The following is a 13761-nucleotide window of genomic DNA, read 5'->3' as shown; positions in this document are numbered from 1 at the left end:
TAGAACTTCCGAATCTTCCGATCAGTCACTCATTTTGTCTAGGAAATTTACAGTGACAGCGCGTCTATGCCACAGCAGTAATACCTACATGGTAATACCGCAAAAGTAATGCAGCTGCAGTCGATATCCGAATGTCACCTTAAAGCATCCGACGGTACCTAATTAGCCAATATTGAGGGCCAATGAAGTGGAGCACTTTTAGTTGCGATTTGATTTCCTTGTTTTATACTTTCAAACGTAACCAACACTTTAAGTTCACAACCCTATGGCGGACTAGACGGCAATGTTACTGGGGTAAACACACAACTAAGCGGGGCATAGGCATACGGATTCAACAGCGAATACGCTTGTGATGCGTGTCCAAATATCTGGCCTGGAAACAACCCCTGTCGCTGCGCAATTTTCAGCCGAGACGTCAGCTGCTTTTTCCACTTTGTCCGTCGATTTTGGAACCAGGTCTTGATCTGGACCTCAGTGAGGCCAAGGGCTTTGGATAGTTCCATACGTTTGGAGACGCTGAGGTACTTGTCTAGTTTGAATTCGGATTCCAGTCGTTCGAGCTGTTTGGCACTGTAGGCCTGGCGAGGCTTACGCTCCGGCCCAGCACGCCGCGGCCGTCTGTTGTTTTTTTCATCTGAGAAATAGAAAAAGTTGATAATTAATGATAAATATCAAATAAAGGTGATACATCAAAAAATACATATATGCTGCTGCCGCATATAGCCGTGACAGCCAATGGAAAACCACTTTTCTGTGTTTTTATTTCATCTTTAGTCTAAACGAATTGACTATGAATAGAAATAATATTCATTTTCTTGATATATATTTATATCCTTTCCTTATTTTCTAAAGTCGAGGCAATTCGAGGTGTGATTGTTCCTGATCGATGAGTATTGTAATTGAACTTTACAATCAAGCGTTAACCCTTAAAAAATGTAGCGTCCCCCCACCGAGTTAACGAAAGCCTGCCATTTACAAAGTAGCTCTCACTAAAGACCAATACACGGTAAAGTTTTGTCGACTAATCGGAATTGTCGCAGGGTCTCGTTAAGTGGCAATAAACACAATCATTCTGTTTGGCCGCGCCTGCGCGTTGACTTGGTGCGCAAACACAGGCTCTGTGGCGAATGATGCGCTAACGCAACGCTAAACATTTACGTAAGCCGGTGGACTATTTTTTAAACAAATTTTATGGTTTCTATTATAACAGCATTACATTGGCTGCATGATGAAGTGATATCGTAAGCGATGGTCATTGGAGTATTATTTTATATTATATTAGCTATCGCTCAATGATAAAATAATCTATCGGGTTCGTCTTGAAGATGAAATATGAAATTTAACTAAATACACCAGTGATAAGTGATGAACACCTCTATACTTTTATTAAGAAAGTTTTAGGTTTATATTAGGTACAATTTTAACGTGCATTGCAAGTTTTAATGTAACATCTTTAGGATATGCCTCCGCGGTAATCAATAAGACGTCAATTTGAATAACCGAGTCACCCCCAAATATAATTTTAGTCAAGTCAAGCCTGCTAACATTTTCTGTAATAACCTGGTAATAACGCTTTCAATTTCCATGCAACTTACTCTCTGTACCTATAGGTACATACTAACGTAGCTTCTTTACCGCGCTTATTTTAATCGTTTCCAACAGCCCGCGTTAAGGCGGTAGGCAAACACCGAGCTTTGTTGGCAATTATCGGTTGGCAGCTGTTTACAGACACCTCGGTGCGAAGTCGCGACCACCGACCGCCGCGCCGGCTAGCGACGATTCGACGAACGTCCGCGCTGACTGTTGGTTTTACGAATTAGTGCGGTGGGTGGACATTTTTCACGACTTACGGTGCTTGAGGATTGTGCTTGAATTAAAGAGTTATGTGCATTACACGTATTGTACCATACAATTTACTATTTGAGCTAAAAAATCCATTACCTACACCGGGAAGTAATAACACCTAGAACTATGATTAGTTGATTAGGTGCATTCTACCATCAAATACCCATAACTCAGCTTTCTCAGAAAAATCTAAATACTAGATTATATAGGTAAGTAAAAATGTGATAGAATGCTGCTAAACCACTATTAACCCAATTTATTAGGTGACGATTTATCAATTAAGACCAATCTTATTTCAAATCTGCTGCTACAAGAATATAAATTATTTTAACTTCTTATGTAGGTTCCTTTCCTAATGTTCAGAAAATATTCGAGGACAACCCTGCAAAGAATAAGAAAGTACTTGAAGCAAAGTTTTCTGGAATCTTGTGTCCAAACACAGTACTGACTAATTGTTTGAATGTCCGAACTGTCCGAAGCATAGAAAGTTCGAGCTAGTAGGCTCTTTTCCGGAGGTGCCACACTCACACTAATTTTATTACCACCGTCCGCAAGTGAGAAAACAGTGGACAAACAACGAGTTTGTCACCAATAAAATGAACCAAAATGCTGTAAATCAAACTACCGTGACCAGGTAGTGACCACTTAAACAGTTTGTTAAGTTGTTGCGTGGGTTTCCCGCGGTTTTAGATGGTCAAAATGGTCAAAAAAGCCTGGTTGGTGGTTATAATCATGATAGCTTATGTGACGTACCATCTTTTGGTTGAAAATGTCACTTATATGTTATATCATATATTCATTTATTCAATCATTTTGTTATAGGACAAAAAAAGGTGCATCATACCGTTTGCCTTCCAAATACCTATATTTCATTTGGTAGTGGTGGAAGGTATTCTTATTATAAGTATATCGTTAAGAGATAAAAGTAAGGTTTTGCCTGCCCACACTTTGCCGTCGGCACTTCTTCTCGTGTAACTAATTTTTTTGTATTGGATACCCAAAATCCTCTATATCTGATACTTAGCTAAGACACCGCATAAAGTAACGAAGATAGGAAAAACATACGTGAATCATCACCATCTCTTAAAACAGAGCTACAAGTAATGATTTGGCGAGTTGCGTGCCGACGCGTGTGAAGACTCGCACCCGCGCGCCGCACGCAACGCTAACGACGTGAGGTGTGATTCCTCTCGGGCTCATTGATTAATACTCGCATTGAGATGAGTTATCTTTTTTGTCTATGCTACAAACACGCAACCCATAAGTAACCCTTTCTGTGCTCTTGTTTAATTTATTAATGAGCTGCCAAAATAAACCTTTACATCTAAGAGAAACCATCGCCCCTACCTATTTTTTAGGCCGGAAGACTTTGCCTGCTTTTGCTCGGCATCACTGACGTGGACCCTCCACACAGTTTCCATTTTTCCAAAGAACCCTGACTGAAGAACATAATATTCAATTATGCAGGTATGATTATAACTATGCTGGCATTGCCAAAGACAATGGTAAAAACCAGACGGAATGATCCCGACTTCATTGAGGTTGAAAAGGATGCCGGTACTTGCACACAACAGTTCCATCTCACCGCTTAAAACGGTATTCAGGAAGGTGTGGTAGCTAAAGCAGAACCGAAAAATTCAAGAACAATTTTTATGCCATTTAGATTCCCAGTTAATATGACACCAGCCATTTTTCAAGACGGTACTACGCTTACGCTGGCAATTACAGCTGCGGTCGTGCCCCGTCGGAATAAAAGTTAACGCCGGCTAGTCTATGAGATAATACAAAGAGTGACAGAGATAGCAATATTGCTTGGAAACTCGTGCTAAGTACGTAGTTGTACGTACTCGTGCATCTTTTATTTCATAATATTTAATTTGTCCTTTTAAAAAGGATATCAGAATTTAGGAGGATATGTAGGTACATTAGGTACGTACCAAAGAAGGTCGTGGAGGGCTGATGCGCCGCCAGCCAATGCGCGTACGCATGGCCGGCCAGCAGCCCCTCGCTCAGCGCGCTCAGCTCCGGACACGACGTCGATGAAACTGCCGTGCAAATTTCATCATTATCATTTTTATTCAGCAAGTACAAATAACAATTCTTTATTTCTGAAATAGAATAAGAATAGTGTTACATTTATGCTGACTCCCACGCTAGGCATAGCCTGTCCTGTGGGAGAAATAATACGGTTTACAGTAATTTAAAAACAATTATATGTAATTATAATATAAAATAATAAGTAGGTATTTCAATACAACCGCAAATTTAATCGAGGCGTAAGTTTCAATGTCATGAAACGATTTAAAAAAAAGTTTTTTTAAATATAACCTTAATTCACAGTGTCCGATTAATTAATTCATTCGGTCCTCGGTCGTCAGACACCAAAAAACTAATAGTCTGGGTGTCTGGCGACTTACGAGTTGGCGCAATTTTTGCCCAAAAACTCAGCCTCACTGTGCAGAGGGGAACGCGGGTTGCAGATGGTATCCTGGGAACAATGCCTCAGGCTGATTTAGGATTAGATTTTTGATTTATTTTGTTTTTAATCTCTGTTATTAACACATAAAAATTGACAATTCATTAATAATTTCGAGCTGTAACGCATTGTATTCATTTTGATTAGTCATCACTTGTGACAGTTGTGAGGTCGCTTCAGTAAGTTCGAATAAAAACAACGTCCCTCAGTGGCGGATTTGCAGCCTTTGCCGCCCTAGGCCCCAGGCCCTGTAGCCGCCCCTTTCTCAGCATCAGCATCCATCATATTGACTACATTTAGGTCAGGCAACGAAAAGGTATAGACGAAAATGCTTGACACATTTTTAACTTGGTGACTTTGTAGCGACGTTGACGGTGAATTCGCAGTTTGTTTCGCACCAAGATGGCTGAAAAGCATCAGCTGATCGAGTTTAACTGTCATTTCTCTACGGCATATACTTGCTGTAGCTATTTTTCCATTTTGTTTTGTTGTAAAACCGTAAAATATAATATGATTAACATTTATCTTGCAACTGATGAGCCAAACCGAAATAGTGTGTATTGTGTAGTCTTGCAAGTTCGCGCTTCGCTCCTCCTTTGACGCGGGCCGAAAAACCGACAAAAAACGGGGAACAAGGCGTGAACAATCTGCGAAATCGACGTCACACTCGCGTTCGCGCACTAGTGTGGAGGGCCTCAAGATATCAAAAAACTTGTAGAAAATTTAATCAGCTTTCATTTTGTATGATGATCATGTCGAAGCGAAAAACCGAAAAATGGGACCTGTGATATGTTTACCTCCTAACTAGTCCAAACAAAGTTACAAAGTCAAAAATTGTGTTCCAAGCATTTCTCTCTATACCTCTTTTTGAAAATTCGTTGCCTGGCCTAATTTTGAGTTATTTCTTGTTATCATCAGAGAATTTTTTGTCACAATTTGCCGCCCCTAATATCTCGCCGCCCTAGGCCCGGGCCTTATGGGAAATCCGCCACTGACGTCCCTATAATAATGATACATTGCGTGCTAAATTCTTTTATAACCAACGAAAAATAAAAATCTCAGTTTTTAGTAAAACATAAGTCCCTTTCGTTTTTAGAATATTCTGTAGACGTATCAAAAATACACGCTGTATGCCACGATGGTAGCAGTAAAGTGGTGAGCGGACGAAACGTACCTATGCAAGTTTGCAACTCTAATGTTAGAAGTTTGAAACATTTCCACTTATTGACACCCTTTATAAGATCGGAATGTAGCGTGTCAATTAACACATAATCTTTCTAGCAATATTTCGATCGCTAAAATTGTAACACTGCTAATAATCTTCAGAAAAAAGAGACTTAATTTCCACTTTTATTTACGGATTCGTATACGAAACAAATGAAAAAAAGACGAGGCTCTATTTAATCGTAAATTATCAAACTGTAACCTTTTCATCTATTGAGCCAGAAATTATTTAATTTACTTTTTAAGTTTGCTTTGCCTTGGTAATGTTATAATATTGTATTATTTTATTCAAATACATATTTTGTTTCCAAACAAGCTACCTAATTACATACTTTTAATAGCGCCCTTAAGTGTCTGGACAAAATTGGCCTCAAAATACTTAAACTTAAATAAGTATAATTAGGATCATTGCGCTAGTTTCCGTCCATGCTCTAGTTTTCGTCCACTTGACAGATTCGCAAATAATAATATTTGATTATTAATTTTCTACTTCCGAAATATCATTTTCATGTAGATAGATATATTGTTTTGACATTAAGGATTGCAATACGTACAAATTTATGCAGGGGGGCGATTTTTGAATTTCGATCGCTCGATTTCGTCACTCGTAAATCGGTTGAAAACGGCGAAATGCTAATTTTAGAAATACGAGCGATAAAAATTGGGAATCTAGTGGTATTGATTGACCACTCGTTTTCAATTCTATTAGTAGAATTTAGATGCCTAGTAGTGGAGATATTATACCTATACCTAATTTTATTTATTTTTAATATTATCTTAAATGTATACCTATGGATCGTTGTTGTCTGGAATAAATGATTTATTTATTATTGAAAGAAAAACACTAAATCGAGCGGTCGAATTTCAAAAATCGGCCCCCGGCAATGTAGGCTTAAGTATATTCAAATTTCCTCAAGTGGACGAAAACTAGAGCTGGACTTAATCTAACGCACCTACCCTATATGATCATTGATCATAGACAAATTATATGTGTATAGGTACTTGCTATATGTTTATTCTTCAATCTAACCAACAGAAACCAGAGTTACGTCTTTGTCGTAATTTCCATTTTAAAATCTCTAATCGCCATTCATTCAGGTAGGTACCTATTTTTGCTCTTACCATTATGCTCATCAGCTGCTCCCTCAAATTGTTCATTTTCAGATTGCGATCTAGATTCATTACTGCACTTATTATTTCCTAAAATACTATCAATCAAAAAAGTTTTACTCTTAGCATTTATTACACTGTCACTTCTTAGTTTAGCAGGCACTACGATACGAGTCTGATCGTAATATTTACCCCTATGTTCGTTAATATACGGATTTTGAATTATATTTCGTATTTTTTCATTGCACCTCCCGCGATCACTGTTTTCACAAATAACATCAATAGTTTCATTTTCACTTTCATTGTCGCTTACGGATTCGCCGTCTTCAACCGGATTTTTGCGAAGATCACACACAACACTATAATTTTCATTTGTTTTTAAAATGGCATCGGTTTCACAAGTGCTGGATATGTGATTAAAATCCATTGTTAATTTTTAATTACTGCTATGAGATGTTCAATTATTTATATACTTTAATTATTGTTCAATTATTTATAATTTTCATAGTATATAATAAATAAAATTAGGTCCACGTCAGTAGGTATAACAGACCATACTAACTGAGATTCCGGTGCTGCATCATCGCCGCGTGAACTGATAATTGCTTTCGAAAATAGGTGGTGCCAAACAGTTTCTGTAGGTACGAACAACACCGAATCCCGCCTCGCTACTGGCTGTTTAATAAGTAGGGGGGGCAACGCCATCTTAGGAAGGAGGGGCCTACAAACCGCCTGTGAATTTTCACACCTTTCTTTTATTTGATAACACGTTATGTCAGACTCAGGGCTCTTACCCTCACAAAGGATCTCTAAAAGCTTATGATGGGCATCGGATCGAATATCGCGGTTATTGTTTGATTTATGTCGGCAATTTGGGTGATTTATTGTAAACGATCTCGGGTTTAATGTAGGTGGTTAAGAGGGATATTTGAATAGACAAGTAAGTAGGTAGGTACCTACCTAGTTACTTGAATATTTTTTCTCTTTACTAATACTTATCCTACAACACAAAATTATACAAGGGCCCAATTTGACTCCAGAAAGTAACAGGTGAAATGGCCAAATCGTGGTATCCATGTTCGTGGCTGCCAAATAAGTATAGTTATGGTTTGTAATCCTTCAAAATTTGACTCTGCCGAGATCACGACACCTACTTATCACAAATGTAGGTACGATACGAGTATTACCGTCTGTCACTTTCTCGATTCAAAACGTATAATCGTGTATTAATTTAATAGCTGAGCAATTATTCTTACATTAGATAGTTAGGTACCTACTTACATATTGATGTCGTTAAAGAATTAAGTAATATATTTTGATAGAAACTTATTGTGTATTAAAATTGGTATATAAGAAATTCCACAAATAACAATATTATAAGTTGTTTTAAAATAATCGGATACGGTTCCAATTAAAACAATATGGAGATAAGTACATATTAGCATGTACCTTAATGAGGATTTAGCATTGCATGAATGCTGCTAGTCACTAAAAATGGGGAAGTGAGTATTGAGTAATGAGCTACTAATAGAATTTTCACTGATGAAGAAATGTGCGATAGTAGGTACATCATTCTTAGGGCTCATTAAGACGGCGCGCGCACACGCATGCGATTTTAAGTAGTTACATTGCGGACTGTTGGTTACGTCCAATTCCACCAACCGATCAAAACCCGCAATGTAATGAAACTCGCATGCGAGTTTTCGCATCGTCTAAATGAGCCCTTATTCAGTGCCTACACAACAGTCATTACCTATCAGTGAAAGTACTGTAGGGACGAGTAGGAGGACCTACTCACAATCTTTGCTCAGGCCAATTCAGAACTGACCAGCTTTTGAAAGCTCTTGAGTTCTTGACTTAACTAAGCCTTTTCCGAGTCTATCTTATTATTACAAGATGGACATTGGAACTACGTACCTACCAACTTAGGTTAACGTACCTACCTACTCCTCTACTGTAAGTCGATCTGGTTACCAGAACAACCGTAGACAAGACACGTGTAATACTAAGCCACTTTCTTCCCGAGTGTTTACACCAAACCATAAACCGCGAGAGATTTTTCTAAAAGGATCCTAATGGCGCAGGCTGGTTTGTTCTCACGTCAGACGTCGCGCGGATGACATCCGAACATTTGTAATACAACAAAGGATCTTTTCACCCCCTGCCGGGCACTTAACTAATGGGACGGGGAACGTTTTAAATTTAATAATTAGATATAGTTAGGTAGGTGCATGTATACACCGTTTTTATCTTAAGAATCCCTAGCAAGCTCGGTTCTCCATAAAAACGTATTACGCTCTCATTTTAAAACGACTAGCTATAGATGGGTCTGAAACTTTGTACTTTCAATAGGATAAGACATAAGCCAGCCTATTATGAATAGCTTTATCCATCTTTATCCACGTGATAAAATAACTGTCACTGTTTAACACCGTGGGAAAGAAAGTGACGGACACCGTTTTATCAGCACGCTGTCACGTAGACAAGAACGACCATCATATCCGTACTGGCCTGTAATTCGTTAATGTAGCTTCAGATACCATAGTTAAAAAATACAGCGAAATTAAGTTTACAATACAAAACTTGTAAGTATTTGCTCTATTTTGTTTGTTTTATAAACTGGAGCTATATAAACTAACTAGCTGTTGCCCGCGACTTCGTACGCGTGGATTTGTTTGTATATTGGTGGTTATACATTCTACATTAGTTTAGCTTTAGAACATTATGCAGCAAAAGATAGCAGTAGGGACGGTTAATCATTTGTTAATTATTATACAACACATGAGATTTGTCTTTCACAACCTGGCTACGAAGTTTCAAGCCCCTAACTGAATAAAATTGTTCTCGATATAATCTCTCTCAACCCGCAGAAGATTTTCAAGTCCACTATTTAATAAAACCTACTACCTAACTACCTATTTACGAAGTTTGAAGTTCCTAGCTTTAAATAAAATTTGAACCCTCTACCAACTCTCAACCCCTGTTTAAACTTTTAGGGGATGAATTTTTAAAAACGCTGAAATTACTTTTCTTGTATTGTAATAATATGCCTTTATACAACGATTCAAGTCCCGCACTCAAATAAATATTTGGGTTCCATACAAATTTTGACCCCCTTTACCACCTTGGGGGATGAATTATCAAAGACTCTGAAATTCGTTTTCTTTACCTTTACCTTTTTACAAAGCTTCAAGTTCCTAGCTTTAAATAAAATTATAACCTATACAATCTTTCTACCCCTTTTTAACCCTGTTATGGGATGAATATTTAAAAACGCTGAAATTAGTTTTCTTGTGTTCTAATAATATGGCTTTATACAAAGATTTAAGTCCCGCACTATCAAAAATATTTGATCTCCATACAAACTTTCAACCCCTTTTTCACCTCCTCGGGGGATGAATTTTTAAAATCGCTGAATAGGGTTTTTTGTTTTTTAATAAAATACCTTTTTACTAAGTTTCAAGTTCCTAGCTTTAAATAAAATTTGAACCCTTTACAGACTTTCAACCCCTTTTGGATCCTTATAGGGGATGAATTTTTAAAAACTTCTCTTTTAATGAAATAACTTTTTACGAAGTTACAAATTCCTAGCTTAAACTAAAACTTGAACCCCGTACAATCTTTCAACCCCCTTTTAACCCTTTTAAGGGATGAATTTTTGAAAATGCTGAAATTACTTTTCTTGAGATCTAATAATATGGCTTTATACAGTTTATACAAAGATTCAAGTCCCGCACTCTAAAAAATATTTGATCTCCGTACAAACTTTCAACCCCTTTTTCACCACCTCGGGGGATGAATTTTTAAAAACACTGAAATTATAGGTGAACCAGGATCTATTGAGGGTGCGCCATGTTACGGAAATTTGTTGGTACTAATTTCTAGCAATGGCAACAATTTTCTCTATGATAGTTGTCAATATTGACAATGTAAACATTGCTTTGTCAAGTTTCGTGTGAATTATTATTAGACTGCAATAATCATACCGAAAGTTTTAGATTTTACAGAGAAAAAAGTTGTAAATAGTGTATATAGTTATTTATTGGAAAAAAAACGTGCGGGAGAGAAATTTCTTCCATTAGAAAACATAACGAAATTAGCATCTGAATTGACGGGTAAGTTTCAAACTTATGGACAAATGTCACTATAGTCAGGTCGTCACGATTTGGTTGATGTCTTGTAATCATTTGATTTGTGTATTAGGTGTATCGCATGCATCGGTATCACGGATTGCTAGCGAAGGGCGTTAGGGCGGAATTAAACGACCAAACCTAAAAAAAAGAAAACAAAAAAAAGAAAATTGACTTTACGCTATTCATTTTATCTAAATCGAGTCAGCCATTTAAGCGTAAAAACCGAAGAAATATCCAAACATCAAACTTCGCACTTATTAAAGTTGTCGGAATAAAACAAAAATCATCTGCCAATTTCCATTGTCCCCACTATACAAATTGTTGCTATATAAAATTCAAAACGAGCGCCCTCTTGACAATACTCCCAAAGTTCTGGTTTACCTATATTTTTGTTGGTTTTTAATTTCATACCTTTTTGCGAAGTTTCAAGGTCCTAGCTTAAAATAAAATTTGCACCCCAAGACAAAGTTTCATCCCCTTTTTTACCCCCTTAGGGGTTGAATTTCCTAAATCGTCGCAATTCCTTTTTTTGCAATCGGCTATTATGCCTTTCTAAAAAGTTTCAAAGCATTTGTAATGGATTCAAACTTTCAACCTGTTACGGGATGAATTTTCAAAAACGCTGAAATTACTTTTCCTGTCTTATAATAATATACCCATATACAAAGTTTCAAGTCCCACACTCACAAAAATATTTGATCTCCATAAAAACTTTCAACCCCTTTTTCACCACCTTGGGGGATGAATTTTCAAAAACGCTGAAATTAGTTTTCTTGTTTTTTAATGTAATACATTTTCACAAAGTTTAAAATTCCTAGCTTAAACTAAAACTTGAACCCCATACAATCTTTCAACCCCTTTTAACCCTTTTAAGGGATGAATTTTTGGAAACGCTGAAATTACTTTTCTTGAGATCTAATAATATGGCTTTATACAAAGATTGAAGTCCCGCACTCTAAAAAATATTTGATCTCCGTACAAACTTTCAACCCCTTTTTCACCACCTCGGGGGATGAATTTTTAAAAACACTGAAATAAGTTTTATTTGTTTTTTAATTTCATACCTTTTTGCGAAGTTTCAAGGTCCTAGCTTAAAATAAAATTTGCACCCCAAGACAAAGTCTCATCACCTTTTTTACCCCCTTAGGAGTTGAATTTCCTAAAACGTCGCAATTCCTTTTTTTTGCAATCGGCTATTATGCCTTTCTAAAAAGTTTCAAAGCGTTTGTAATGGATTCAAACTTTCAACCTCTTTTTAACCCTGTTAGAGGATGAATTTTTAAAAACGCTGAAATTACTTTTCTTGTCTTATAATAATATACCCATATACAAAGTTTCAAGTCCCACACTCACAAAAATATTTAATCTCCATACAAACTTTCAACCCTTTTTTCACCACCTTGGGGGATGAATTTTCGCGAAACGCTGAATTCAGTTTCCTTATTTTTTAATTTAATACATTTTTACAAAGTTTCAAATTCCTAGCTTAAAATAAATCTTGAACCCCATACAACCTTTCATCCCCTTTTTAACCCTTTTAAGGGATTAATTTTTAAAAACGCTGAAATAACTTTTCTTGAGATCTATTAATATGGCTTTATACAAAGATTGAAGTCCCGCACTCTCAATAATATTTGATCTCTTTGAAATTAGTTCTCTCGTTTTTTAATTTAATACCTTATTGCAAAGTTTCAAGGTCCTAGCTTAAAATAAAATTTGCACCCCAAGACAAAGTTTCATTCCTTTTTTTACCCCCTTAGGGGTTGAATTTCCTAAAACGTCGCAATTACTGTTTTTTGTAATCGGCTATTATGCCTTTCTAAAAAGTTTCAAAGCATTTGTAATGGATTCAAACTTTTAACCCCTTTTTAACCCTGTTAGGGGATGAATTTTCAAAAACGCTGAAATTACTTTTACTGTCTTATAATAACATACCCATATACAAAGTTTCACGTCCCACACTCACAAAAATATTTGATCTCCATACAAACTTTCAACCCCTTTTTCACCACCTTGGGGGATGAGTTTTCGAAAACGCTGAAATTAGTTTTCTTGTTTTTTAATGTAATACATTTTCACAAAGTTTCAAATTCCTAGCTTAAACTAAAACTTGAACCCCATACAACCTTTCATCCCCTTTTTAACCCCCTTAGGGGTTGAATTTTTCAAAATCGCTTCTTATCTCTGGTACACTTTACAAATGCAACCTAGTGTGCAAATTTCAACTTTCTAGCTTTTGTAGTTTCGGCTCTGCGTTGATGAATCAGTCAGTCAGTCAGTCAGTCAGTCAGGACACTTGCATTTATATATATAGATTACAGGTCTAGATATAGGCACCTCATGTCATATGTGCAAAGTTTAATTACAATCCGACACGTAGTTTTAAAATGAGAACGAAACTCGGTTTGTATGGGATGGTGAAATTTTGCCGAACTTGCTGGGGATTCTTAACGCAACTCAATTATAATTCGAGTAAATAAATGTACGTTTATGATACATAAGCTTTTATCGCTGACTGTAGGTACTTTTCTTTCAACAGACAACTATAATACTGAATAATTTTACGGTTTAAACTCACTTGTTTTAAGTCACTCGCGCGACATGTTTGACTGACTTAAAACAAGTGAGTTTAAACCGTAAAATTATTCAATGTTAGTATGTCTCACAACAGTTTAAATTCAACTATAATACTCATCGATACAATTCTAACAAACCAATACACAATTAGTTTACGTTGTTTTATCACGTCCTGTGTTCATCATCAAGTTCGGAGCAGCTTATGGTACCATATATACATCAGCGGTCGGCAACATGCGGCCCGCGAACCTCTCACTTGCGGCTCGTGAGGCTCCCTGGCTATTTTGTATGACTGGTTAGATCATTTTCCCAAAATCATAATTTACCTGTAGCATAATTTCTATTCGCATTTTTTCCTATTCTTAATTTACACCAGACGCATTAATTCCTAACATG

At 36.7% G+C, this 13761-nt stretch overlaps 1 protein-coding gene across 1 annotated transcript; it reads right to left on the bottom strand.

Moving 5' to 3' along the window:
* Positions 1-220: 220 nt before the first annotated feature.
* LOC134649841 (homeobox protein Nkx-3.1-like) lies at positions 221-7600 on the bottom strand. The gene is made up of 3 exons (XM_063504678.1): positions 6668-7600; positions 3783-3890; positions 221-634 (listed from the first exon to the last, which is right to left on the bottom strand). Exons 1-3 carry the CDS (start codon positions 7080-7082, stop codon positions 264-266), a joined length of 894 nt encoding a protein of 297 aa, XP_063360748.1. The 5' UTR covers positions 7083-7600; the 3' UTR covers positions 221-263.
* Positions 7601-13761: the final 6161 nt, after the last annotated feature.

Source organism: Cydia amplana, chromosome 7 (assembly GCF_948474715.1).
Source record: "Cydia amplana chromosome 7, ilCydAmpl1.1, whole genome shotgun sequence".
In the NCBI taxonomy this organism is placed as follows: Eukaryota; Metazoa; Arthropoda; class Insecta; order Lepidoptera; family Tortricidae; genus Cydia; species Cydia amplana.
This window is presented reverse-complemented; position numbering and strand designations above follow the sequence as displayed.

What these genes read in the sequence shown, in the direction of transcription:
- LOC134649841 (XM_063504678.1), bottom strand. Translation starts at nt 7,082, where the DNA reads ATGGATTTTAATCACATATCCAGCACTTGTGAAACCGATGCCATTTTA. An exon ending in AGCAGCTGATGAGCATAATG is followed by an intron (nt 3,891 to 6,667) that starts GTAAGAGCAAAA and finishes TTTGCACGGCAG; the next exon opens with TTTCATCGACGTCGTGTCCG. An exon ending in GCCCTCCACGACCTTCTTTG is followed by an intron (nt 635 to 3,782) that starts GTACGTACCTAA and finishes TCTATTTCTCAG; the next exon opens with ATGAAAAAAACAACAGACGG.